This window comes from Lingula anatina, chromosome 1, assembly GCF_051362555.1.
Source record: "Lingula anatina isolate TDL-2025a chromosome 1, LinAna3.0, whole genome shotgun sequence".
NCBI classification, from domain to species: Eukaryota; Metazoa; Brachiopoda; class Lingulata; order Lingulida; family Lingulidae; genus Lingula; species Lingula anatina.
The window spans coordinates 12,448,990-12,475,895 of record NC_141767.1 but is presented as its reverse complement, the minus strand read 5'-3'; the positions used below and the strand labels follow the sequence as shown (position 1 = coordinate 12,475,895).

Genomic DNA, 26,906 nt, shown 5'->3' with positions numbered 1-26,906 from the left:
CTGATAGCGTGACTAAAGTGATGCATTCTGAAACTGACAACAATTAACTTAAGAGATTATAATTACCATAACATTTAAGGGAATTATAGATGTACTTTAAAGAAATATCTAAACCAAAAGATTTGACGTAAATTTCATGATCTTTGTTACTCAATCAGTTTTATAAACTAAAGAAAAAGAGCAAGGATACATTTACCCCAAATTATGCTCGTGTTTTCGTTATCATTTTTAGAAACGTTTTTCTTTTTTCATAACATAATTCTAAATATGCACATGACACAATTTTTACTGTCACGCTTATTTACCGCCTTTCTCTTGGGAATATTTTTTTTTAGACGCTAGAACTCGCCATAAGCTTGTTTGCACAGTTAACTGGCGGTCTCTCACACTTACATACACAGCAATGATACTCACAAATAAACAATGGCCACCTACAAGACGCGTGTTGTTCATAATAATATTGACACTTTTCCTCATAATTGCAGAAAAAGAACCGAATTTATTTTCTACCGGCTCAATAAATATTTACGCCTCCTTTTTCTAAAGTCTCAAACAAAACACAAAACAACAAGCGTGGTTCTTAAACAAACAACTTTGTAATTAACACACCATAAAAACTTCCTACAGCAGGCTTCTCCTTTTCCAGTATCCTTTCAGTCTAACTACACAAGTTTACCTTTCAAGTTAAAAAATAAGGAAAAAATGAAAATTAAGAAGAAAAAAATGAAACCAAATGGCTTGCAGGAGATTTTATGGTATTCTAATGCTCATAATAGCTTGACAGCTTTTCAAGATAAGTGAAAGAATTTTTTTCTTTCTGCTGTAACCGGGAGGGCAGAGAGGGAAATCCCCCAAGGTGTCTCACTAATGGTATCTAACCTTCCTTTCACCTCCTATCTTTATCACCTTAAGTGAGATCGATTAGTCAAAGTCTCAATAGAAAGTCTGACATGAGAACAATATTAAAAACATCTTACTTACAGCCACGAGGCATAATTATGGTCAAAAATAAAATTTTATTGGAGAAACACACACCAAATTATTTCTTGCTTGTAGGCGTTTGCTATATGCGTGTGACACAAGCAGTTCCCTTGTAAAATTATTTGAAAGTAAAATGCTGGCCCATGAAAACTATGAAAATAGTGACCAGCTCAGCATGATGCAAATCGCCACATTAAACAGAAATTTAAACAGAAATGCAACGCTGAAAACTCATGTAGTTTTTAAAACTTTCGCAGTTATCACATCTTTTGAAAAGTAATATTTTAGTTGGCAAGAGTAAAATTCACTGAAGGTGCTTTTTAACTGACAATGGAAAATCATAATTTCCTGATATGTCATTGTGTTTTCAGCACCGTAGAAATATATCAGTAGGTCATGAAATCGTCATTACGGAGAAAAAACGTAGCAGGAAAATATATCTACGGCACCCTGCATTTGCAAGTTCAACAGGAGCCGCGAACATCATTGCTACTGTTGCATACCATGCTACATTTCTGAAAAGAAAAATGATATACCCATTGTAAAACGGCGAAATCCGGGGTGAGCAATGGAAACCATAACTATTTTATAGCGACATACTCCCCGCTTAAGGACAGGAGCTCATGCCAGAAATTCTTGCAGCCACGTTGACAGGTAGTAATGAGAGGAGATCAGTATGTTAATTGACACACCTTGCAAAGGACACACGGCGTTATTGCTTAGGAAACAGCAATCTAATACCGCTTGCACAACTTTACATTGCTATGGAATGTAAACCATGGAAACTGCGGGAGGTTAATTGAAATAGTATCCATTGGGTATATATTCTACTGAAATTGTCAAATTGTGTTATCATTGAATAGCTATTTGGATGTAAGTCCGTTAAATATGCTGAAATGATATGCAGTTATCTGCCGGGCTATCTTTATCAAGGAAATAAAGTGTGAGGTTGAAATACACTTTTTGTAGGATTGAATACAAAGTAAACAGAATTAAGCGATAACTTTATATTTTCAACATATTTCTGAGAAGGTAAAAACAACATTAAATACTGCATTTGGATGTTCTTAGAAATCCTTCTTTTATAAAATTGTTGTAAGTGCTGTGGTAAATGCTGTCAATAGTGTTGTATAATATATGTAGCTGACAGAATATTTAACAGCACAGTACACATTTTACATTTATGACAGCTGTGGGGATATGTAAGTGATCTGGCATACTATAAACTGCATAAATATAACAAGGTATGTCAATATCTTATACATCATTCAATAGTAAATTTCAATACAAAATTGTTACATAAATATACTGTATGTACCGAAGTGCACAGATATACAGTCAATTTAAATCAACATATCAAAATAATTTGCCTATAAATTTTCAAAGCTAATAAGCAGTGGTGTTACTGTTATTAAAAAATCATTTTAATATTTAAAAAAATCTAATAATGTCAATTCTCATTTCTTGGAAATTTTGAACATCATAATTAGTCTTTCTATCAACTTTGTATACACATTTATGATTCTTAAATATTTCATTATATTCACTTGTGTAATGCTGGTCTTTTCCACCTGGTTCATGAAAAAACAAGCTTGCTGAGAGGATCAAATCACAGTCCTTTGTTATAGTACACCACTGGCTCAGAGGTAGCTTCTTGAAGTTTGGCTTCAAGATCTTTTGTTGAAATCTAAAAAAATAAATAAATAAAATAAATACACATAAGAAAATACAGTAAACATTAATTCTGTCCTTTCAGTAATTTTCTATGACAAGCACAAAACATGCTTTTCATGCACAGTATTTATGCTAAAAATGAAAGGTAAGAGCAACAGGCAAACTATGAATCTAATGAAATAATCTAAATCAGTATAATTTTTGACATTAATTCTCAGTTTCAAATGGTTACAATCAGTGCCCAGCTGTGCTGTTATCTCATCATCTGAGAGGTTTCTTTGGATCAAATCTTTTCTGTTAAGTGTTGATTACTACAACCTTTCACATGTCATTGAAATCATATTTATTTATGGCGGGGCTCATTCTTCAACCCCTGACCCTAGATTTTTGACCTCACAAACATTTTTGCACCTACAGACGATAATATTGTTTTCTTCACTATTCCCCTAAGTATATGATAACATCACCATCTCATATTAAATTTATTTTATGATGAATCGATCAATGGATAATTTTTCTGAATACAAAAATATGTGTGGCATGTGATGTCTCTCGGGTTGAGAAAGTTTCTTAAATACAAGCAGGTTCCCCCAGTCTTGTAAGTGATCCCCACCAGCTATCAATGACTGTGGACTATCTCTTCCACTCCACAAACCATCACCTTTATCTGTAATTACACTCCGCGGACAAAAAGAGGCAATTTTTCTGCCACTGAAGCTGTTCATCCATCCATTAATGTACACCGCATGAGAGGGCTTCCTTAAATAAGCCATCTCAATCTTTTTCAAATTTACTCTGATCAGCCCTGCCCCTACAAATGATTAGTCTCTCCTTGCCATGGCTATGTCAGTTTTTCTTTTATAAAGATAGCACCCGAATCATCAGATCGCTGAACAGACAAATATTATAAAGAAATTTTATCCATAGTTGCCGCCTATCATTTTGGTCCTGCCACCTCTTGATGGAGGACCTTCAATGATCACATGGGGGAGGTACAAGCACTTAATTGTTAACAGTGCCATTAATCACTGTATATTGATCACATTCAGATTGGTAATAGGACTACCAAGTTTGGTATGGAGAAGGATATGCTACACTTTCATACCAAGGCCCACAGCTTAGTTTGGATTGAAAAAGAACCTTGTGTTGTTCTCTCTTTAATGTTTAAATGGGAAAAAAGTAATACCAGCTGCTTGTAGAAATTTAATATCAGAGGTGTAAAGTTTTGTATTGTTTCAATAAGTGAAACATGTAATCTATGTAAGAACTTATAAAGTAAAAGGGATACGAGTGAGGTAGATATTTATCTGCTATACCATGACACATGTCAAGTAGTCAGTATTAATACAAGGTACCACTGTTCTCCTAATACTGCAATTAAAGCACCTTTTTAAAATGTAATTTCTAAAGCACTTTTTTTCAAATTCTCTTTGGGAAAAATATAATGATAATAGCACACCAATCCACATAAACAATCCATCATTTTAATTTACAGAATAGACATTAATCTTGTAGTGCTACAGCTGGTCACAAAACATGGTAACCTAAGAAAAGGAAACTATTAGATTTTTCATCTGATTAAGTCAATATGCCACCTTAATGACGTGTCAAAATCTTCGTTTTCATTCAAGATATCACTATTCTGATCCATAACACTTCCTACAGGTCACTTTGACAAACTATCAGTGTGTTCAAAGGTTTTCAACAATTACTACCCAATCTCATTACATTATCCTGGGCCCAAAGAAAGTGAAAATCAATTCATATAGAAGAATAAGATCAGTGATAAAGATGATATGCCTGCACAGGCATGAAATGAATAGGTTAAATGATTTTTGAAGCACTCTACCATATTTTTGGAGAATGTCTCATCAATAAGAAACTTTCTGAGTCAGACCATGCCTTTTTTGTATTAACACAAGTGGGTTGGTAGGATACTTTGTTTTTTCACTTAATCACAAAGTTACAAAGAAAAAGATCAGCCTGAAACCATAATTAAGTTGAAATTTCTTTTTAAGGAATGAAAACCACAACCAACTGAATTCCCAATAAAATTTCTACTTGTCAACAAAAGCAAAACTACTCGTGATTTGATATCTGGTAGAAGGAATTCCCAAAATTGTATCAAAAATTATAACAATTAATTAAGTATCAAAGGCACAAATTTGTAGCTAATGTCAGTTGTTGTTGACTGCTGTTCTGACATTACAAAATGGCCACGCACAAGACTTGTGCAACCTTTCAATTTATGATCAGGTTGCCACTAGAGTTTCTGGTTTTTATTCCTATTAATAAAGTCATAAAGGTGATTCGGGCATCAATATTGCCCTTTAATATTTGCTCAAAATGTGGGGGACTGTTTAGATAAACATGCTGGACTCAATAACAATTTTTGTGATTTCATTCCTATTGTCCTCGCCTTTAATGATCTTTCATACAGTTTTTATTTTGTTTCGATCATTTTCATTTAACTGCAGACCCCTTCTTACCAAGGTGCACACTTGATCCTAACAAGAGCTTAGAGTGGAGGTTAAAGGTATATTTTAACAGACCATGTTTGATCGTTTGTTTACAATATTTAAGGATTCGGTGTCGGCTTTAATGCTATTGTTATATGGTTAAAGTATCTATTGATGCTTGCAATGTCGCGCATGCAGGAATTATTTGCGCAAGTACACTGAGGTGTTAATCACAACATCATCTTTTCAAACACACCAGTCAAAATGTTAATACCCCTACCCCCATGAAAGAAAATAATATGCTTAAATTACACACACCACACAAGAGGGTCAAATTAGTCGAAAGATATCAAAAACATCGACTTAATAGAATGCCTTCCCATTCCAGAGGAAAAATGAATCAAAAAATATTAAAATAATATTTACAAAATTATGGCTAAGGTTTGTTGAACAATAATGTAATGGTACACCCTGCAAATGATTAAAAGCCTTGTAATACCAAAAGGTACAATGAGGCCTGTGCTGCTAAAAGCCAATAGTAGTCCTAATAACATCATGTACAAAGGACTTTGGCGAGAAATCTCTTTACACTCATGCCTGAGTGAGCTAACTGTTTGGGCGTTCTCGTGCTTGGAATTGTCATATGAGCCGAGTATATAATTTTAATTGAGATACATCAAGGGTCGACCGATTCAACCTCACGTTTTTCTACATGAACAATGCTAAGTTGAATGTCCAAAATTTACACAGCACACAGCATTTGGTTACACTGTATTTATTTGAAATTAGAAATGAGATTGGGTATTTTGGATAGAAAGTCAAACAACCAGAAGCATTTCGAACAATTGCATCAAGAGCTGGAAGGCAGGGCAAGTACTTTATTCACACCTATAGGGCACGAATGATTTCAATCGTACCCCTGCAACTCCACCATAGCTGTAGGCTTGCCCACAGAAATCTGCGCCCAAGACCGCAGCTCTTTCTGTTCTACCTCAATACCCTTGAAAATGGCTTCTCTTGTTTCTTATTTTGTATATGTTTTCTTTAATAAAACATCAATGTGGGTGATCTCCATACCATCCCCAGTATACATGACTTTAGGAACATGATTCCATAATAATGACTTAAAATTATCACATCGCCTTGCTTTTCTTGACAAATTCCATTTTTCATCATCAACTTGAAAGAAATAAAGGTGGTTATTTAGCATCAATAAGTAGAGAAATGGGACTTTAACAGGGGCCATTTTAAGTGACAGTCTGAAACTCTCTACCATATATGTGATAAGTAGAATACCATTAATAACCCACCAAGTACCTATTTGAATCATATCACTGGGTAATGTTCAAAAGGTCATTTTAAAAATCACCCCAGACCTGTTGTCATCCAGGCAACAAAGGGGGTGTGTTATTCATTGGCTAGAAACTACCAATTTAATATATCAGTGGTGGAGACTATCGAAATAAAGAGAGAAGTTGTTACATAAGGCCTCATCCTGTTGGATTGACAAGATGAAATCATGTAAAACCCCATATAATCAATGGATTCTTGATCTAAGTTAATCTACACTTGTTACCAGTATTCATCCATTGAACATTTTTGGTTGACATTCAGACCATGCAAATTACTACTGTAAAATCACCCCATTCATAAACTGACCAAAATCAAAAACAAAAATAGTGCATTGCATTTAAAATGATAGTGAACTGAGTTATTAGAGAGATATAAATGAATGATGCAATTAAAAAACATAGGAAACAAATTTCAACCGTACGATGAATTTGACACAATTTTGACATCATCTCCACAGACATGAAGATCATTTGCACACATCAGTCTTGACCCTATTCTATCTTTTAAAAAATTCTAAAAGTTGATTACTGATAATACGTTTATAAACACGCACCTGGTATTTCCAAAACAACCATCAACTTTGATATCTTACTGAAATGTGAGATCATAAGTAAAGAATTTTGCTGAAACATAATATGAAAAATATCATTAAGTCCATGCTTAATTCACCTTATCCTATCCTCGTTACACCTGCAAACCTACACCTAAAATACCATTAACATAAGAATAAAACCCCTGGCTTACAAATAAAAATAGCTTAAACATTTTCATATGACAGCAAGAAAAAAAGGACTGGTAATATAACTTACACAATACGTCAAAAGAAACCTGTTTTTCTTAAAATTAAAATTATTTTTAGCTGTTTATCCAACATTAATACACGGAAAGATCTAATACATTACAAATCTGGACTAATGTTCCCTTTACTTCACAAAGACCTTGAAACAAGACTCACGTAATGGGGAGTTTGATGGATACATGACAGTTACCAGTAAAGTCACATATGTCCATGTAACAAATGGACAATCATAACAATCTTTTAGGCAATCAATTAACAAGGCTCTGACATGCGGATCATTTGTAACTCCTTTGTCTAAAGGCACACCTTGTTTCTTACAAGATCATCAGTGTTAGTTACAGTGATCATTTTGAACAGCCCACAAAACACACTGCGACACTGCATCTGCTTCTGCCTTTCTGCTCATACAATGTGCGCCTCTCTATTTTTTTCTAATGCAGGATGTTTAATTCCATATTAATCACTTCAGAATGCAGTTATGAGATCTTGTTACCAGCCCCGTTCCTTCAGTATCATTAATCATTCAAAACAAGGGGACAGTTGTTTTTGTCAAAGTAGCGGCCAACATATGCTGGAGACAGAGATGGGACAAAGACCTTTTAGCACTGAAATATTGCTATCATGGCTGCTACAATGAAAATTAGCAAGATGCTTGTTGTTATACAAAGTTGTTATGTAAGTTTTAGACATGTCCTCTGCTGTTCAATATACAAGGGAAACAAGCTGTGTGAATCCCCCATTTCTCAGGAAAAAAAAAATGAAATGAAAATTTACTCTGAAGAACCAGTGCATATTGCCTGCGTAGCGTTTTTTAAAAAAATTAACACCATAGAGTCAATAACATTTATAATTAGTCCTATTAGTTTCAATTCCTCAAGAAAAAGAAAAAAACAAGATACCATTAAAATGATTTGTTAATTTTATAAAGCAGATTTTTAAAATGTCCAACGCTTCCAATAACAATTTCTCAAATACTTTTAAATGCAATATAATAATATTATTTTACTGCTTATTACTCCTCAATATTGGTTTTGGAAAGTAAAAGTTAGTACTTAATGGCTTTATTATTAATATCAGCTACATGCAAAAAAGTCTGAGATTGCTATGCTAAAAATTTTGGCAGTTTTTAGTCTCTTCAGTGATGGCCTCCGTCCTGACTATGGCAGACTTTTTGCACATAATAATTATATCTTCCTAAAATATGCCGCCCATCACATACATGCACCATTGAGGTGGTAGAAGAATATCTTGAGCAAGTTGTGCCAACATGGGTGTGGCAAACTGAACTGTTTTCAATACTTCTTTAAATTACACCTTGCAGACTTTTTAAAATGTAAATCAAACTTATATAAAGTTCATCAAGCATTTCTGTAATTTTTTATGTTAATAAGGAGTCAATAGTGTGTATAAATTGAAAAAGCATATAGTGCAGATGACTCTGAAGTGAAAATGCTTTTTCCAAACACAAGTACAGCTGATCTGCCATCTAGTGGTCACATTCTAAACCAAAACACAATGCACCACTTCTTTGGAGTTACAATTATTGGGTTACAGTATTGGGAAAACTGGCAAAAAATTCACTTGAAAAATAAACTGAAATATTCTTCAATGCACATTTATTTTTTACTATAATTTTCACAGAATACAATGAAATGGAAACCCCTCCACCCACAATCAATTCTAAACTCTGATTTGTGTTACAACCGTAGTCGATAAATAATGACATTTTGTTTGGATTAAATTTCAGTCTCCTTTCAGATTATTTTCTAAAAAGATAGGATATTTACCTAAATTTGATCCACCATATGATATAGATTTGCCTGCAAATAATGAGCCATATCCGTTTTCAGACAAAATTTTCTATGACCCCAGACCACTTGTGTCACCATCAAAATGTCCCCTATGACAAATGCTATCATTTAAACATGCCATCAACTACGATGGAACAAAATTAATATGCCACTTAAGAATCTGATAGCTGTTATTTTGTAGAGAAGGTGAGGGAGACTCTGAATTGCAAACCTTTTTGCCATCACCCCAGCTTTGTTCAGCAGAAATTACCCATGGCGTAGAGATTTCCACTTTGCAGGTGCGAGGGGCTGATAAAGACGTAACCTGACACAGCTCAAGAAATGAGGCAAAACACGAACAAAAAGATCCACATTCGTGCAGGATGCATTGACTCAACTAACTAGCTATAATTTATAAATCAAACCTTTCAATGTAACAGTTTTGCCTTGAAAAAAATCTGACTCGCCTAACTACTTCCTGTCTAATTCAAACAACATTGCTGAATTAGGGACTAGTTGAAGTGTCAATATGATATCACAGAACATGTAATTTGCTAAATTCCTGTTCTGTGACTGGACCTTGACAATCTGGAAGAGAAATGATCACAAAACTTCAAATATTTATTGGAAACATTTTGCTTCCTATGACATATTTTGGTGGGTTGTGGGGGATGTATCACAGCTAATGTTCTACATATATTTTCCTTTAAGGTATGTTTCATGTCATTATGATAATGGAAAAACCACTGAAGCAGCTTTTACCAATTCAGACAGTTATATAGCATGAAAATGAATTTTCCTTGAAACTTCCTCCATTTTCTCATGAATACCAAGGCACAAAAATCAGTTGAAAAAATAGATATTATATGATAGGCTTTTCTTTGTTTAAATAAAATAGAAGCTTCTTGTTTTTCATCTCGATTTTTTTTTTTTTTTGCCATTTCTGTGCTACAAGTGGAAGTTATACTATAAAATCTGGTTAAAAGTGTAGAGATTAAAAGTGCTTTATTTCAGCTAGGAGAGGTTTGTAATGGGGACTCATTTTTGTAATATGCTACTTTCTGTTTTCTTTACTGTTTGTCCCAAAGGCCAATTATGCTCGTCCTAGATACATAACAACTTTTTTTAAATATGTTGTGTTTCTACACAATTTGGAAAGATCAGCTCACACAGCATATATCTATTTATCATGGAAAAAGTCAAGTCATATTGTCATGACATTTAGACTTTGATAACTCAAAAATCATTCATGATAACTCAATAAATTTCACTTTATCCCAAAGTTTTTTTTAATAGCCATGTGGTGACCAAATAGAAATCATAGTCCAAGAATACAATGCCTGAAAGAGGTACAAAGGAGTTTTGCATGTAATCTCTTGAAAAAGGTGACCAATGGGTCTTCCTCTCCATACCCAGGCTGCTCTCAGTCTTTTATCAATCATAATTTATACTTTAACATCTACTGCAGATAAATTCACCTACACTACTGAAATGTTGTCATTTTATTTGCCGTCAGTGACAATACAAACATCATGCATTTTCTCATCTTAACAGGCCCTGAAGTTGTTACTCTGGATTAACAATGTGGTGTTCTAATTCCAACCTGGATTATTTAGGCTTGTTTAGACTATTCTAATATGGACCTATACGGTAAGTTGTCTTATACTGATAGAAGATCAATAACAGGATAGAGTGCGTGGCAGTATGGGAGAAGGCCATCTTCCAAGAGATTATAAATAGCTCCATTTTGGCACTGCTCATTGGACTATATTTGTTTTAATTTAATGCCACTAAACTGTAATGAAAGTTAAAACATTTATATCATATCATGAAGGTGTATTATTTGGATTTTCACTGTTTGATAATAATAAACTATCTTTGAGAAATTAAAACTAAAAGATTGGGATTACTTTTACCTTTCACCTGACATACATTTAAACAAAAATGGGGTCGAAGCAGTTAAAAAAATATTAGTAAAACTATAGTTAAATATGCTTTGTACTCCTTTTTATGTTAAGAGTGTGTGTGTGTGCACATGCACGTGCATGTGAGTGCACAGGTGCACCATGCATACACATGCACAGAATAGTAATGTCCATAGTGAACAAGTACCAAGTATCACAGAGTGCATTTTCATCAACAAAATTCCTTTTAAGAAACTTCAGTACCTTGGAGGTAAATTATTGCCCTAAACACAAAAACACTGTTAGCAACAGTAAACTATATCATTAAGCAGATACTAAGAATGACCATTACCTTTGACCAATAATCACTGACCATTGTCCGATCCAGCTTGACTACATCACCACTAGGTGAGAAGACTGTAATCACTGTCACTACTGTAATTATTGTCCTAAATACACAGCAGTCATAAACTCCAGCCCCCTGTCTACAATAGTAAGGCAATTGTTAAAGGTTGTACAATCCCTGCATTTAACCCTACTTAAGAAGGTGATATAGAAAACATGGTATTAAGGGCTATTAGACAGTTATTCAATGACAATTGAAAACTTCAAGTTTTGTGGGAAAGAATAGAAATCAATCTTCTGCCCTGCCTGCTTGTTGGGTAAGGGGTATGTGTGTGTCACTGGGAAATGTGACTAATGTGGTTGTGGGCTGGGGCTGAATACTGCACACTATGTCCTCTTTGACCTCTGAGACAAGTTTCTGAGGATCATTGTAATGCAATAATCTTCTCATTCTTTGAAAAAAATTTGGGTTGTTCACTCATGGTAAACTATCATTTATGTCCGTAAGTTGTTACTCATTTTCATGCAAACATTGGCAATGTAAAAAAAATCCACATGAGCCACAAAAAGAATCATTGCATAATTAAAATGAGGAACTACAAGAGGATAAGGGATACAGAAAAAAATTAAACTGTATGCTTTTAAGCAAAATCCTTATCTGTCATTAATTTTCTAATGTTGAAAGTCACACTGTTTTAATAGATTTAAAAAGGAAATGTGCCAAAATAAAATTTTAAGAGTTTTTGATGAAGCATACTTTTTGTAGGAACCAAAAGTCTTATACATATGGACACTTTTAGCTTTAAATATTTCTTTTTTAATGCACATATCAATCTCCATATTATTGAACAAGAAGTCTTTCATATAATTTTGATATATCTTAACTGAACTTAAGCAAGCAGGTAAAGGGAATCTTTAAATGACAGTTTTCAAACAGATGAAAACAAGAATTCTGTATTAGTTTTCAAGCACCAACCTTCATTCTGTCTCTTCGATACCACAGAAACTCACACACAGTTTTTTACCTAACAAACGCAGAGATATTCCTGATGAGTATGAACCCATTCACCTGTATGTGAACATTGCATAACCAGTGATCATGTTGATGAGGTAACCCTGGGGGAGTGAGTGACAGTAATAGGCCAAGAGCCACCTTCACCTGTTCTAGGGAAATAAGACCTTTTATACAGGTGATGGAAAGTGACATCCAGAGTCAGTAATAAACTTCAGAGACATTTAAATAACCCATAGTTACAATGTCTGATACAAGGTCTGATGGCCATTCAGGATTCTTCAATCTGGCACCTCCCAGTACATAAATGAACATTTTTAACAATAAGTGAGCACATATAAAGATATGTAAGATATGTGTTTATCTCATCAATCTGCTCCTGTGTGATATTAATAAAACAACGAATTCTTGCAAAAAAAAAAAGTAGAATTCAATATTTAACTGAAGTAAGTGTTATTACTGAAAAATTATTTATGAAAAATAAAACAAATCAGATGTAAAATGAAACAGTATTGATCATCAAAACTAATTTTAAAAATTCCTCATCCTCATCAAAAAGTTTTCCTGTGAATGTTACAAAACCATCATCAGTTGATGAAGAGATGAAACATCAATAAGTGTAAAACTGTCACAGCTTAGTCATAATCTACCAGTAAATAAGCAGCCTTAACTCTATAGTTCAAAGACCAAATCAGGCCAAACATGCACACTGAGGTGACCAAATTATCATATCCTGGCAATTATGTATAAACCACAGCAAAGATTGAATGCTCTAATTTCATTTCATTAAGTTGACCAGACTTGTACCATGATGGAACAGGGAAATTAACATGAAGTACATAGATGTACCATCATGGATGTTATCTTTTGTACTGAACAAGAGAAATTTAATCAATGCAATGTATGTACCAGTATGCAAGTATTAATGTATTTATGCTAGATTTAGCAACATGGGCTACCTCACATATACATGTATCACAAGAGGTCATCATCAACCTGTACTGGATATGGATAATTAACTGGGATGAAACAGTATATGTCAATGTATGTTCAAACAAATCTAATTACTGATTCAAACAAATCTAATTACTGATATAAAACAACCCATCTATTTCTCACAGTTTTCCTTTTTAAAATAGCACCTGTAGCATACCTTCTGTCTATTTCTTTCTTTTTTTTTTTTTTTTTTTTTTTGAATCAATATTCATGGTTGTTTTTTAAGTCTAAATTACTTATGTGGATCAAGCAAAACTGATAGAGGTAAACCTGATTCTGTCATAATTTGGAGTCACAGTGCATCAATTTATACATCATGTATGGATCAAGTATCAGTGATTACCACCAGCGTCACTCATGACACTGCAAGTTACACAAGCCTGACAATAATGTTATGGCAGTTCATCATGCATTTGGATATCATAACTGCATCATAATTGCTTAATGTGCTGAAAATTAATACTTCATGCCAGAATTCATGACAAATAAACTCATAATTTCTAAAGGATAAAAACCTTTTTTCATTCATAATACCTCCTGGTATGCAGTTTTAAGAAAAAAGACAGCAACAATAAACTGGTTAAAAGAGAAGATGTTTTCCTGCAACAAGGTCGATTATGGTGACGAAAAAAAATAAGTTCAATGATCAATCAAAATTAAGCTATCAAATTTATTTGTGTTTTTCACGACAATTACCCTTATTTTATTCCACTTTGATGGTAAGCATGAACTGACTATAAGCACAGCAGGTGTGGGACTTCTCATACTTAAAGAATAAATACCAACATTAACTATCCACTCCACTGTCATTGATATGTTTCTCTTGTCAAATAGGAGGGTTTTCATGGGGAAATTTAACTGTCAGTACTACAAAAGTTAAATAGACAGCAGATATTCTGCTACAACAAGTAGCTCTGACTTATTATAATGACGCATGCTTTCAAATACAACACCATGGTGACAAATTTTTCTTTCTTTATTTGTTTTGTGACCAGATATTACTTTTTTGGAATTTCTCAAGTTATGATGATGGAACTTTATTGTCATTTTTTCCTCAATAATTAAATACAACATATGATGTACAGTAATCTTTAGGATAGCGGTGTTTGAGGTTCAAGTTTTCAAGTCTAATTTCAGAAATGAACCAAACAACATTCATCCATGTTCTCTTTCAGTGTTCTCCAAGCTATGCCCAGTAGATTATAAAGTCTTCCCTAACTCATATATGAAAAGTCAAATTATTTGATATGGTATCATGTCAATCTTCTTGTGTTCAAACTAAATGATATTATAAAGTCTTCAAGATGTGCACTCATTAAAGAAAATACAACACATTTATGAAGTAAAAAAAATCAGTTAACATTCTGCGTATTTTAGAAAGCAGTTAATACTTTTAAAAATGTGTTGTGTGAAATATGAAATAAAGTGTAGCTGTAGCAACCTGTGAAAAAATTTTATACATGCAAACATCCTGTAAAAACTAACATGTCAGTTTACTGAGACCTCCTCATGAAACCCCATGGCACAAAAATATATAAAAAACCTTTTTTTGTCATTTCCAGTGCTCTGTTGCTCCTGATAATGACACATAATGGGGTGTAATGGAGAGCAATCCAGTGTTGCTGCATGCAACGATGACAAGCCTTTAAAAACTTCATCATCTCTGACTGGAATTGCCTCATTCCCCATTCATTCCCGGCTAATGGTGTGAGAAGCACCCATTCTTTTCTTCATTAAATGGTAAAAAAATCCTGTCAGCATTTAACACGACTGTAGAATTGATGAGGATATTAATGGCAACCTCGTGTTATCGCAGCTTTTCACAAAAACTGGCAAAGTCTCCCTTGTCACTGTAACAATTGCCAGCCTCCAGTGATTGGATGTATAGTATTGGTTTAATGGGCTATGGTTTACTGTTCACCACAATGACACTAACAATACAGAGAGTTTCAACTTGCTGTGTGTTTATGGGCACATGTTTGTTTGAACAACTATATTTTTGTCTATCCTTATCCAGTTACAGAGATGCCATTATGCCAAGAATTAAGACATTTCGAAACACAAATTCTGAAAAAGATGGTGTAAATGAGCTGAGTAGCTAGGTTACAATGCCCTTCTAGAATGGAAGTCATATGATTATCACATTTTTAAAGGGCACTTTTCCCTTCTATTCTTTTTATACCTTTATTCAATGGCATAAGCTTTCTTTTCCTTTTTCATATTAGTGTTTTTTTATTTTAGATTATAGTGTTTTTTTCACACCTGACCAAAAAATGTTTGTAGTTCAATTTCTATCATTTCATTACAAATATTAAGGGTCAGTTAGACTATTCAACTGAAATGGGCACATTTTGGCCTACATTTGACCACAAAAATAAGAGATTGATTTACCTGGGAAAACTGTGGGAACAAGGCAATGGCAACAGGCAAGGCAAATCCAAAACAGGCAGTTACTACTGCAGCATGAATGGGTAAGTGAAATCTTGGACGAGTCTGGAGAAACTTAGTCCTGAAATAAAATAAATTAAATTGTTAACTACTGAAACGACTGGACAGTTGATTACTGTACTTTCAATGCATATGCAATGCTGATTATAAACTGAATAAAACTTTTCTATAAAGAATATAGAATTCTGCTCTAGCATGCCATAGTTTTGAGAATTACATTTAATTTTAATATCTTCACTGTCAATGTATGGCATAAACATGTCAATGAGTTACCAAAATAAAATTTATTCTAGAGAAAAGAAGCTACTATTTTAATCATCACCAGATAAAAAAACAAAGTAAAAGATTCATATCAAACAATGTTAACACTGAGTTAAAGGACTTGAAACATCCTGTTATCTGCATAAGGTTGATGTTCTGCAAAATGTCAGTTTAAAGACTTTGGGCACCTTAAAAGCAGATAAAACTGGGGGTTATTGCCATCTATAAAATAGGACACAGTCCTCCAGGCCACAGACGCCTCCTCATGATAAAGTGAATAGACCTTTTGAACAACAGACCAAGTGCATTTTTTCCAGTAACCGTGGAACTGAATAATGGATTACAAAAACCAATCAAAAATATGGAAAAAAGGTTTGTAGTTTGTAATATTAATTTTGAAAATTTGACTTCAACCACCTTATTAAAATCAAATTTCTGCTTTGTCAGATTAGTGTGTGTTAAATTGAATTTATCTTTGGTAATGTGATATACAACATCACTCTCAAAATCCACCTAAATTGTCCACCATACTATTAAAATATGACAATAATGAAGAGGTCCACAGCCATGGACATGTCAAACAAACCTTAGATATATTAGATTGCTCTTTCACAGACACAAGCAACATCTTACACAATGAGACAAGTTTTTTTCATGCACATCAAATAGAAGTAAAGTCCCCAAAGCAACACACTTTTCATGATAATGATTATTTTTCCTATTCAATCTATATACTAAAGATATCCTAAAGCTAACTTATCTGTGAAAAATTACCATGTACCTTTTCCACTTAATTTTCTTGTTCAATTTGAAAACATGTTTCCAGGCTAATTTACTTTTTCAGAAATTACAATGTCTCTTCTCCTTCTATGCTTTCTTGTATATTTTGATACAATGTCCTCGAGATAAAAAATGTCTGAAATTATCATGTTTCTTTTTTTATATTCACTTTTCTCGTACATTTTGATGCTATATCTCAGAGTTAATTTTTTGTAGCAAATTGCCCGCGATTCAAGCCGACTTTTCCCCTCCAGCAGCAACACCTGTGTGTTTGACAACTTGTACTTAATCATGGTGAAAATAAAACACCATGTTTATGAAAGGGATACTGACTTTTATTATTTTTTTCTTATTTCAATGGGAAAAACTAATGGTGATGTCGAGGCATATTTGAAAGGGAAAATAGTTTTGTGATAGAGTGCCTAAGGAAGTTCAATAGAAAAAAATGTTGCTATCATAATAAGACCCTTTTTCTTACAAATTCTTTTGTGAAATTCAAAAGCACACCTATTTATCAAGTAATTTGGAATCCTAACCACTTGATAATAAGATGGCTTATTTCCACTATGGCTGTGACAGGTTCAAGAAGTAGTGTTCTAAAGTGGACAAGCAGAAAATCTTTTTGACAAACATTTTGACAAGGAACAACCCAAATATTTGCAGGGAACACAGGTAAAGTTGAAATTATAGACTCGTCCCCTTGTCACCAATGTCATCCTAAGTTATATCTTTATTACATCATTTCATCTGAGAAAAATTATATCAATTTATGAATGAACCATAGGGATTTTTTAAAATGCTGCTCAAATCAAAATTTTTTTCTATATTTCACACTACCTGCCTCTTTATATTATCTATCATTGAATACTCGATGTTAAATCACTCACTTTTCTAACTGTGTCATAACAACAGGTGGTATAATGAGGATAGGGGCAGGTAACACAGCCCTTGTCATAGCCGTCTCAAGGAGGGCCTGGAAATATTCAATTTCATAAATCACAATAGAAATAAAATTTCAAAACTTATCACTTAACCACTATGCATCATAAACCTTGTTCTTGCTGCCTGAAGGAGGACCTGAAAATATCACATTTTTATTATTAAGAAAAAGCAAAATAGAAATAAGAATTAAAAAAAAATAACTTAACAGGTTATCAGGCTTGGATATGACTATCTCAAAGAAGATATAATGGCATTTTCTTTAACAAGAGTAATAAAATAAAATCAAAAATAGTTAAAATTATAGTTTGATTAAAAATTAAACTGTTCTTGGACAGTTGTCTCATATAGAGCCTGAAACTAGAATATCTGACAAAATAACACAAATATTCCAAAACTTAACCAAAATAACACAAAAACTTCACATACCTATTAATCAACAGGTAACAGAGTCATATGGATGTTTATACATACAATGAAAAATTCTAGTTTTATGGGGTCAGACATACTACATAAATGATAGATAGATACATCTATAGAGATAGATAGATAGATAGATAGAAAATATACATGTAAAAACCCTACTATAACGATTATAAAAAAAAAAGAATAAAGCTGTTTCCAGGCCAATCAGATATTAATCACTTATGGTCACCACATTATTGAAGGGATTTTTCTATAAATAGGAGGTTTAGACATGTTCCTTCATTACATTGTGTCTGATAAGACAGGCTCACAGCACATGTATCACTGACTACTTGGACACAAGCACACAACAACTATCAACATATACAGAAGATATCAAATAGTCTACTGACCCTTATACTAAAAGACAATCACTCCTGTTCCAGTTATGTTGAATTGGCTACCTGTGTAAGCATGCAAACTTTTAGTGTTTGTACATACAGAATTTTATGAGCTTACACCCTCCTACTTGAATATACTGGCTTCACATTATACACCTCCATGCAAACTCCATTCAGTTGAACATCTTAAAACTTGTAGCATGACCGATTATCTGATGATAATTCCTACAAAATAGCAGCCTGAACCAAATGAAACTACTTTCCAATATATCTAAGGAAGATTGAACAAAATTCAAAACAGAACTAAAGACATATCTTTTTCAGTGATATAACTCTTTAAAAAATCCAATCTGTTATTATGCTAAAGGACAGTCTATTCCATGCCCTTTATATTTACATATATCTGAGGTTTCTTTATGCATGAACATCTTTTTATTTTGAGATAAGCTTTAAAACAAATATATCATTATTTTATAATAATATTAATTAACAGTCAGGTTGCCTAATGACCAGTATGTGTTCATGTTTTTCATACCTTAATCTGTGAGAAATAGCATGGGCCATGATAACAAATTATGTTCTACGAGAGTTTTGAATTAACATTCTCTTAATCTCTGACCTCCTTTTTTCCTCCAGACAATATCACTGAAATCACTGAAAAGATAACCACTTTTTCTCTTGAATAACTCCTTAGACCAGCCTAACACCTACAACAGTTAAGATACAGTTATATTCAATTGTTATTCACTATCTTATAAACCATGAATTCTTGCCAGACTAGGATTACATTACCTACAGCCTGGTGTGGCCTGGAAGCACTCAAATATCCCAACGCTCCATGACTTTACCAGGAACATAGCATCAAATGGAGATAAACAATAACATCCCTTGTTCTTTCTGACCTTGTCTTTAAAGCTTGCAAAATTGATATTTTTGTGGTTGGTAAAAGAAATAAGATATAACCAAGATGTATATAACTTCACATGATGACATAAGTTTCATAAGTGTTTATATTATTCATAAAAAAAGATAGCAGGGTTCTCACGTGGCTTTTCATTTCATAAAAGAGATCAAAGAAAAAATGAACAGTATTAACACCAGCATCTACCTGTCCCTAAAAAAGCACTAACAATTTAACAATGGCTAATAAAATAAGATCAAAGGAAAGGGGAAGTTAGTTGCATGTAGCAACAAAACATCAAAGCTAATCCCCATATTATGAGCTAATTAAACTATCAATTAAAACTTTAATGAGCTATAAGTTGTTCTCATTTGAATGCATGAGTTTTAATGACAGTGAGAAAGACAGAACACATGGTAAAACAAACAAATAAAATACACTCTAGATTCAAAGTGTGTCATTTAATGTATTTTTATTGTGATACATGAGGAAAGAAAAGATGGAATTCTGTACCATATGTTACAACACTAAGGACTAACTTCCACCTATCATTTGTCAAAATATATTATTATTCAGAAAACATAATATTCTTAATTATTCAATATTAAAAGAATGAGCAAAATAATAGTATTTACTATCTGTACCATTGTCAAAATAAAAGCATATATTAATAAAATATTATACTTGGTTGCTATAGGGGTAATCAATATTCAGTCGCAGGTGAGCTATATAGGGGCACATGTTCATTATGGCATATTTTAAACAAACTTCAAAAACATAAGATGTTTAGGGAATTTAGTTTAAAGTTATTTCTGAAGAAATCACATAAAATATAATGTTTCTTCTTTAGTGAAATCCACTCTTCTCCTGCAGCAAATAAATTGTTTCTAAAAAATATAAATTCAAGCAATACAGCTGTTTAAAATAGCTGAAAACATAAAAATTCATTTTTATTTTCAGGTAGTCTGTGACACTGCGTTCAGTTGGAATATAAATGGAATTGCTCCTTTTTTAATTTCAAACTATTTTTCAACTTAAACCTACAGTATTATTTCTAAATGATATACTACCTTCTTGGCAGCAATCTGAGATGTTCCTACTATCCTCCCTTCCTTGTCCATAACTTCAATACCTTCAGAAAGTTCATTATTTCTCATACAAATGACATTGCATACACTGGCAGTGGCTGGAGGAGAAATATACAACAGGTAAAGTATAACCAAGATCAACAAACATGCTTATGGTGAAAACTTATGATTAAATTTTTCACTGCCTTGCTTTAACAAAGTGCAATGAACATCAATGAAATCTGTCCTAAAAGAGGTGCAACCTGGTACCTGTAACAATTGGTTGGGCAATGATGTCGTCTTCTCTATCACAATTGATGAATATTGCCATCATTTAACCCAGACTAAAGCAAAATCACTCCCGGTTTACAGTGGACTTGCTCCAATGGGACAATGTACTGGTACATTTTAAAGCCAGGTATACATCATGTGGAGTTTTTCCCTTTATTACCCAAACTCTTTTTTTAAATACTATCTAATAGTATCTAATCATATGTCTGGATTCAAATGTATTTGTGCATTGCCCATCTCTTACTACCATGATAAAAAAATGGTGTTTAAAAAACCTTTATACTTAACCATCTTAACATTAATAGAGTGCATTTTTATTACGAGCATAAATAATGTCACCTTGACATCAAATCTCTATACTTAAAATATATATATATATCGATATACTCACCAACTGCTGGAAAAGGTACAAATCTCTGGATGAGGAGTTTCATGGAAGGTGTCAGTGCATTTGCTCTTTTGATCATCACTCCTAGACTTACCTGTGTAAGATTTTTAGCTAAATTTATATTTTTCTAAAATAACAGATTAACAACATTTATGCTTAAAAGGGAAAATAGAACAATAAATTCTATTTCAATCCAAAAAGATGTTAAAGGGATCTAAGTATTTCTTAAGTAGAGAAGGTCAAGTTAATCAGTAACACGTATATGGTGGTATTTGCATGATGACATATTCTATATCTATATCTTACCGCTATTCTATATCTTACCGCTATTGTAACTGCACTACCCACAGCTGCACCATATCCTAGTAAGAACCGACTTATCGGTGTTGGCTGAAAAAGAAACAAACTTTTTAGCTAATTATAATGTATGTTTTTAGATAACTTAAGAAGAGAAAAAATTGAATCTGGATTGGATCTTACTAAAAATGAGTAACACTAAGTTTCGACCTTCTTGCCATTTGCTCTTCTTTTCTCTTCTCTTCACAACTAGATGAATCAAAACATTCACTTTGGTATGTTTTGAGACATCTGCCTCGTCTAAAAAAATCTTTTAATTGTTCTTCCAGTTACAGCATGAGTCTTCCACCGTATGCTACATACAATATATTATATCGAGGGGCAGCCAAGATATAATCAGCACTTGTGACATCTCATACAATGGAAGATAAGTTGTTGTAATGAATTTATTCCATGGCTGGTGCTTCAAACAATAGGATGATTGCACTCATATTTCACTCAGAATGCAGTGAAGCACATTAAAAATACAGTAAGTGAAATACAAGTGTAATTATCTTTTTTTTTTCTAAGTGCCAGCAGTGGGATAAAAACATTTTACTGGAACTTATCAAAATGTGAGTTAACTGATTCGTTTTACTTCACTACCCCATCATTGTGTCACAAATTGTTCTTAGATTAAACCAGTTCACCCATTTTATCATTCTCTTCAAAACTATACAAGTTTGCCAGCATTCCAATTCTAAATATGCTAAGTTATGTTGTTTATTGTGTGTGTAACTAGCCACTGCAATCAATAAACACAACAGATTGTTCTCAGTGAGCATGGATAGACAGAACTGCACAAAGAATGCATAAATAAGTTAAGCTGCTGATTCTGTTATATATCAGAAACAATATTCAGGCTGTTCTGTATGAACAACTCACAACTTTTATATTCAATATGCCATTTACAAAACAGAAAACTTTATTACTACTGATAATAATTAAATAATGATTTATAAGATAAGGACCTAGCATGATGTAATGCTCCATCAAATGTGTGCTATTTGGTGAAGAGCATGACCTGGTTTTATCCAAGAAGTTTGACTTAGCCTTCATCCATCCCACATCTAAAAGGGATTTACCCCTTTAACAGCCTAGCCACAGCCTATATTTGTTGTCTTACCTTCGTGGCATTTCTGTTAGAGTAGTTAACACAGGCATTATGACTCTGATTCAGCCACTGCCAGAAGATGGTGGCTTTAATGGTGGGATTGGGAAGGAGAAGACCAACAACCTGAATGATAAATAATATTTATTATCTTCAACTTAATATGCTGATATTCTAGAATATCTAGTATCACCAGTACAAACAGACAACTGTAAATCTTATATGCTATTTTCCAAGAATGTATTAAAAGATCTATGTTATACATTCTTTTCTTTACCAGTACCTTCATCCTCATTCAAAAAATATAGTTTTCTACTGGAACTGACACTTTAGCAGTGATGTCTGTGTATATAAAACTCATCTTTGGTGAACATAATTCAATGTTAAAAAAATAATGCAGCAAATTATACACGGTACTCAATCTTTTCAATGCTGGAAAATTGTGACTTTTACAGATACTGTAAATTTTAAGTCATAATTTCTTAAAATTAGAACGTACATATCTAGTGGTAGCAACAAAATTAATATAGTTCTATTCTATGCAATAAAAGCACCACAAGTGCTATACAGAAATACCATTTTTGTGATTATAAAATTCTATGTTTAAAAGTTTGATAATTTTGGCTCATTGCAAAGATTGAGTAATTTCCATACTTTTGGGGACTTACAATTGGGGATCCAAAAGGAACAAAACCTACAAACACAGAATATGACAACAAAACAGTCTAAGAATGTGAAATAAACAGCTAATTCAAATGTGTTAATAATGTTATAACTAAGTAAGATAAAAATGAATTAGTTTTATTCACAAAAATATATTAAACCTTCCCAAAACTAAGAACAAAAAACAATAATGTTATGAAAAGATTATCAAAATCAGTACCATAATTAAAACAGATAATAGTATAGTATTAAGTCCTTATGAACCATACCAGACATCCTAAATGGCATGAATATTTTTTCACCAGTATCAGGATGGATAATTGCCTACAAAAATAAGAAAATGTACAAATAAAAACAACAAATTGTACACATTGTCTTAGATGAACTTAAAAAATTAGTTTATTCCAAACAGTTAAACTTTTTAATTTCATTGTTTATTTTTTAGATATCTATATTTTTATTGAAAAAAAACTCTGTAATGTTTTCTTATCTTTTCTGTATATAACCCATGTGTTTCAAAGACATTAAGCATCAGTTTTATTTCATATTTACTCATTTTTATTCACTATTTTTTAATTTATAAAATGTTTTCTGTCTAATTCATAATCCATGTACCTGCTTTATCTTTTGTGCTTCCCATAACTCTTTGTTTGAAATACTAGGAGGTAGCTTGCCATTTTGAAAGTCCTGCAGCAACTGACAACTTTCCTTTAAACGTTGCTATAAAAAAGCATAAAACATGATTATAAGAATAACATCCCATAATATTCACATCAAACAGTTCAATGGCAAAGTAATTGGAAACCAGAATGTTTGATTATATGGCAACATGCTGACAATATATAAGGTAAAGTATTTTTATTAATATATTTATTATCACACACACACACACTGCAACAATTTCCATGCACATTACTGATGCACCCATACTACGTACATACACATTCCACACATATTAGAGATCAATGGGTAAATATCCATACTCCATCATATGATGGTTTGTGGATACAAAAGAAAATATGAGCACATACATTCATATACGCGTATGACAAGCTATTTTGGCTTAACCAGAAAAAAAGAGCATGCATTTACATAATAATTACCAAGGTACATTTACTAGTACATGTACATTAATTGCCAAACTTCTCAAACGTGTCAACATACAAAAAATATCTACAGAGAATTTCACTACAAGATGTATACATATGATAAACACAGTATAATAGTTAAGAAAATACTTAATTACCAGTGACCATACTTAAATACCTTTAAGGTAAAGTAAATGCATTTTATTTTATACTGTATATTATCAGAATTAAGAGTCTAAAAGCACAGTATGAACAATACTTACATTTGATGTAAATAGGGTCTTTGGATCAACAACATCTAGAAAGTGACGCAGTCTTCCAGAGAATGTGTTCTGGTAAATCAAGTTTTGAAACAAATGTAGAAAATACATTAATATGATAAATGTGTGTTTAAAATTATTGTAGGGTGGGTTGGGTTATTAATGCAAAATTTATTTAAAAATTTTTAAAACTATATAGCATTTTAGATATTTAACCTTAATGTCAGGTGCAGTTTCGTGAAACCATCATTCGAAGTTGCATTCCTCGGTTATCTTTATTTCGTATCAGCAAAAGCTCTAAATAGTTAGTTATCAGCACTCGAACAGGTTGAAAGTGACAATACGCTTGATTTATCCGGTGGAAGAACACCGAGGATTATTCTGTTTCGAGCATTTCTATAAGGCAAATATCCTATTAGATTTTCCTTAAGAATTATTCCAATCACCCACTAGGTAAAGCATTCATTACCTGGTCAAACCTTGATTCATTTAGTCGAAATGGTGGAAAACCATCCGAGTCTAGCTGCAAGTTCGCTCCCGACGTCGCCATGATAGTTCTGCTGACCTAGACCTCTAACACAACGAGGCTGAACGTGACCTGGAAGGACAACTAACACACGTAACTTGTGAGTTATGAACGTGCGTGCGCAGTCAAGTGCACCTGTACATTAAATTGTCTTGAGCCATTATAATAAATATATTTCAATTTCCACAGGTTTATCTACAATTTAGGCTATTTTTTAAAAGGTGGAATTTTGATATGGGCTTATTAAAAGTGAAGTAGCTAGGCCATTTCGAAACGCTTGGATTTCAATAACATCCTGCAAAACTTAAATAATTGGTAGGCATGCCGATAAATCAGTAGGCCTATTCGATGTGCAAAAATATTAGGCTGCTGTAAAACCTTTTTAAGTTGTTGATTATCATATTCTACCCTCGTACTAACATGTCGGTGCGATTTCATTTATCCAGGAAATTCAATGCTTATTACATTGCCTGAATACTGTCATTTCTCCAGTGTCATTAGAGGTGAACATCACGATCATTGTGATTACTTCTTCATCCATACACACTAAACTATCAGCAAAACTATCTAGGGTCTATTACGGGATAACGTGAAATGGGAAATTACTTTTCAGTCTTACGTTATGTGACCTTGTTTTTACATTAGATGAGTTTTGGGTTGGATTTTCTTCTCTCAATCTCACACTAAACAAAGACCCTTCCCACGGACCAGTATAATCGGGTTTGGTAGTTTGTTTTTGAAGATAAGCCTACGCGGCAATAATGTTGTAAATTCTGTGCCGGAATTATCGTATTTTAGTTAAATTTCATGACCTCATTTGAAATCTTGACCTTTTTTGTTTCCTGGAACCAAACGTACAGCACATAGGTGAACACATACCAATAGTTTTCACCTTTTCGCAAATGCGTAATTTGTCTGTTAACATTTAAAGAGTAGACAGGCTTCCTATAGGCCCTATTAATCATGATTAAATGACTGTTTTCAGTAAAATTCATAACAACGCTATTCTTCGCGTGGAATATAAGATAATGTAAGTTAAAGGTCATCCATGATTTCTTAGTTGCATTTTTTTTTTAATAACTATATGTGGCATTTTTTCTTTGTTTCTTATTATTACGCATCATTATTACTATCTGCAGAGTGATCAACAGAGAACAGATATGAGGATGTTTTTCATCACGACTTTATACGTTTTAAGGAAGATGATAGTTCGCCATGTTATTTCTTGTTTACCAGAAGTAAATTTAAAAAAAATAGGCGCAGCTGTTTATTTTTAATTTTCAGATCAGAGACATTGTTTTTAATTACTGTGATTCGCACAGACTGTACATTGTAAGTTTATCCTTTTTTACCATGCCCAGGGGTTCACATTTCTGTACAATCCGGTCTGTGCATTGTGTTATCTGAAAGTAAAGTAAAGCGACATGTGGAAAATAAATATCAACAGAAAAATAACACATTCAAATAAGATTTCGTACGGTCATTAAAGCCTGAAAGGCATGAACGAATATTTTACGTGGCCAAGCGTCGGCCTTACGCCCTATAGTAGCTCATCCTGCATTGTGCCACATGTAGAGCCACATCAATAGTGCCCCGTCCCCCTTCGTTCATACAATTAAAATGATTGGAATATACAAAGAATGTTTTTTAAATGAAGAAATTAATGAAAGAATATGGGTCTACATACTTCGAATGCAATGGTGGAGTCGAGATGTAACAGGTGGATTG

The 26,906-nt window shown here is 33.0% G+C and overlaps 1 protein-coding gene across 3 annotated transcripts; it reads right to left on the bottom strand.

Moving 5' to 3' along the window:
• Positions 1–479: 479 nt before the first annotated feature.
• On the bottom strand, positions 480–25,268 carry LOC106170561 (sideroflexin-5). Of its 3 annotated transcripts, XR_001239214.2 has the most exons (13): positions 25,122–25,250; positions 24,656–24,724; positions 23,920–24,024; positions 23,574–23,628; positions 23,310–23,335; positions 22,657–22,767; positions 21,519–21,584; positions 21,198–21,288; positions 20,519–20,634; positions 17,690–17,775; positions 15,705–15,822; positions 2,529–2,668; positions 480–1,496 (listed from the first exon to the last, which is right to left on the bottom strand). XR_001239214.2 is itself a non-coding variant. In XM_013550454.2 (12 exons), the coding sequence occupies exons 1-12, from the start codon at positions 25,200–25,202 to the stop codon at positions 2,591–2,593; spliced, it is 1,002 nt and encodes a 333-aa protein (XP_013405908.2). In that variant the 5' UTR covers positions 25,203–25,268; the 3' UTR covers positions 1,976–2,590. The 3 variants fall into 3 exon arrangements, 2 of the variants coding, with proteins under 2 accessions (XP_013405908.2, XP_086867525.1); XM_013550454.2 differs by lacking the exon at positions 480–1,496 and having other exon boundaries at positions 1,976–2,668; positions 25,122–25,268; XM_087011399.1 differs by lacking the exons at positions 480–1,496; positions 15,705–15,822; positions 17,690–17,775 and having other exon boundaries at positions 1,976–2,668.
• Between the last annotated feature and the right edge of the window lie 1,638 nt (positions 25,269–26,906).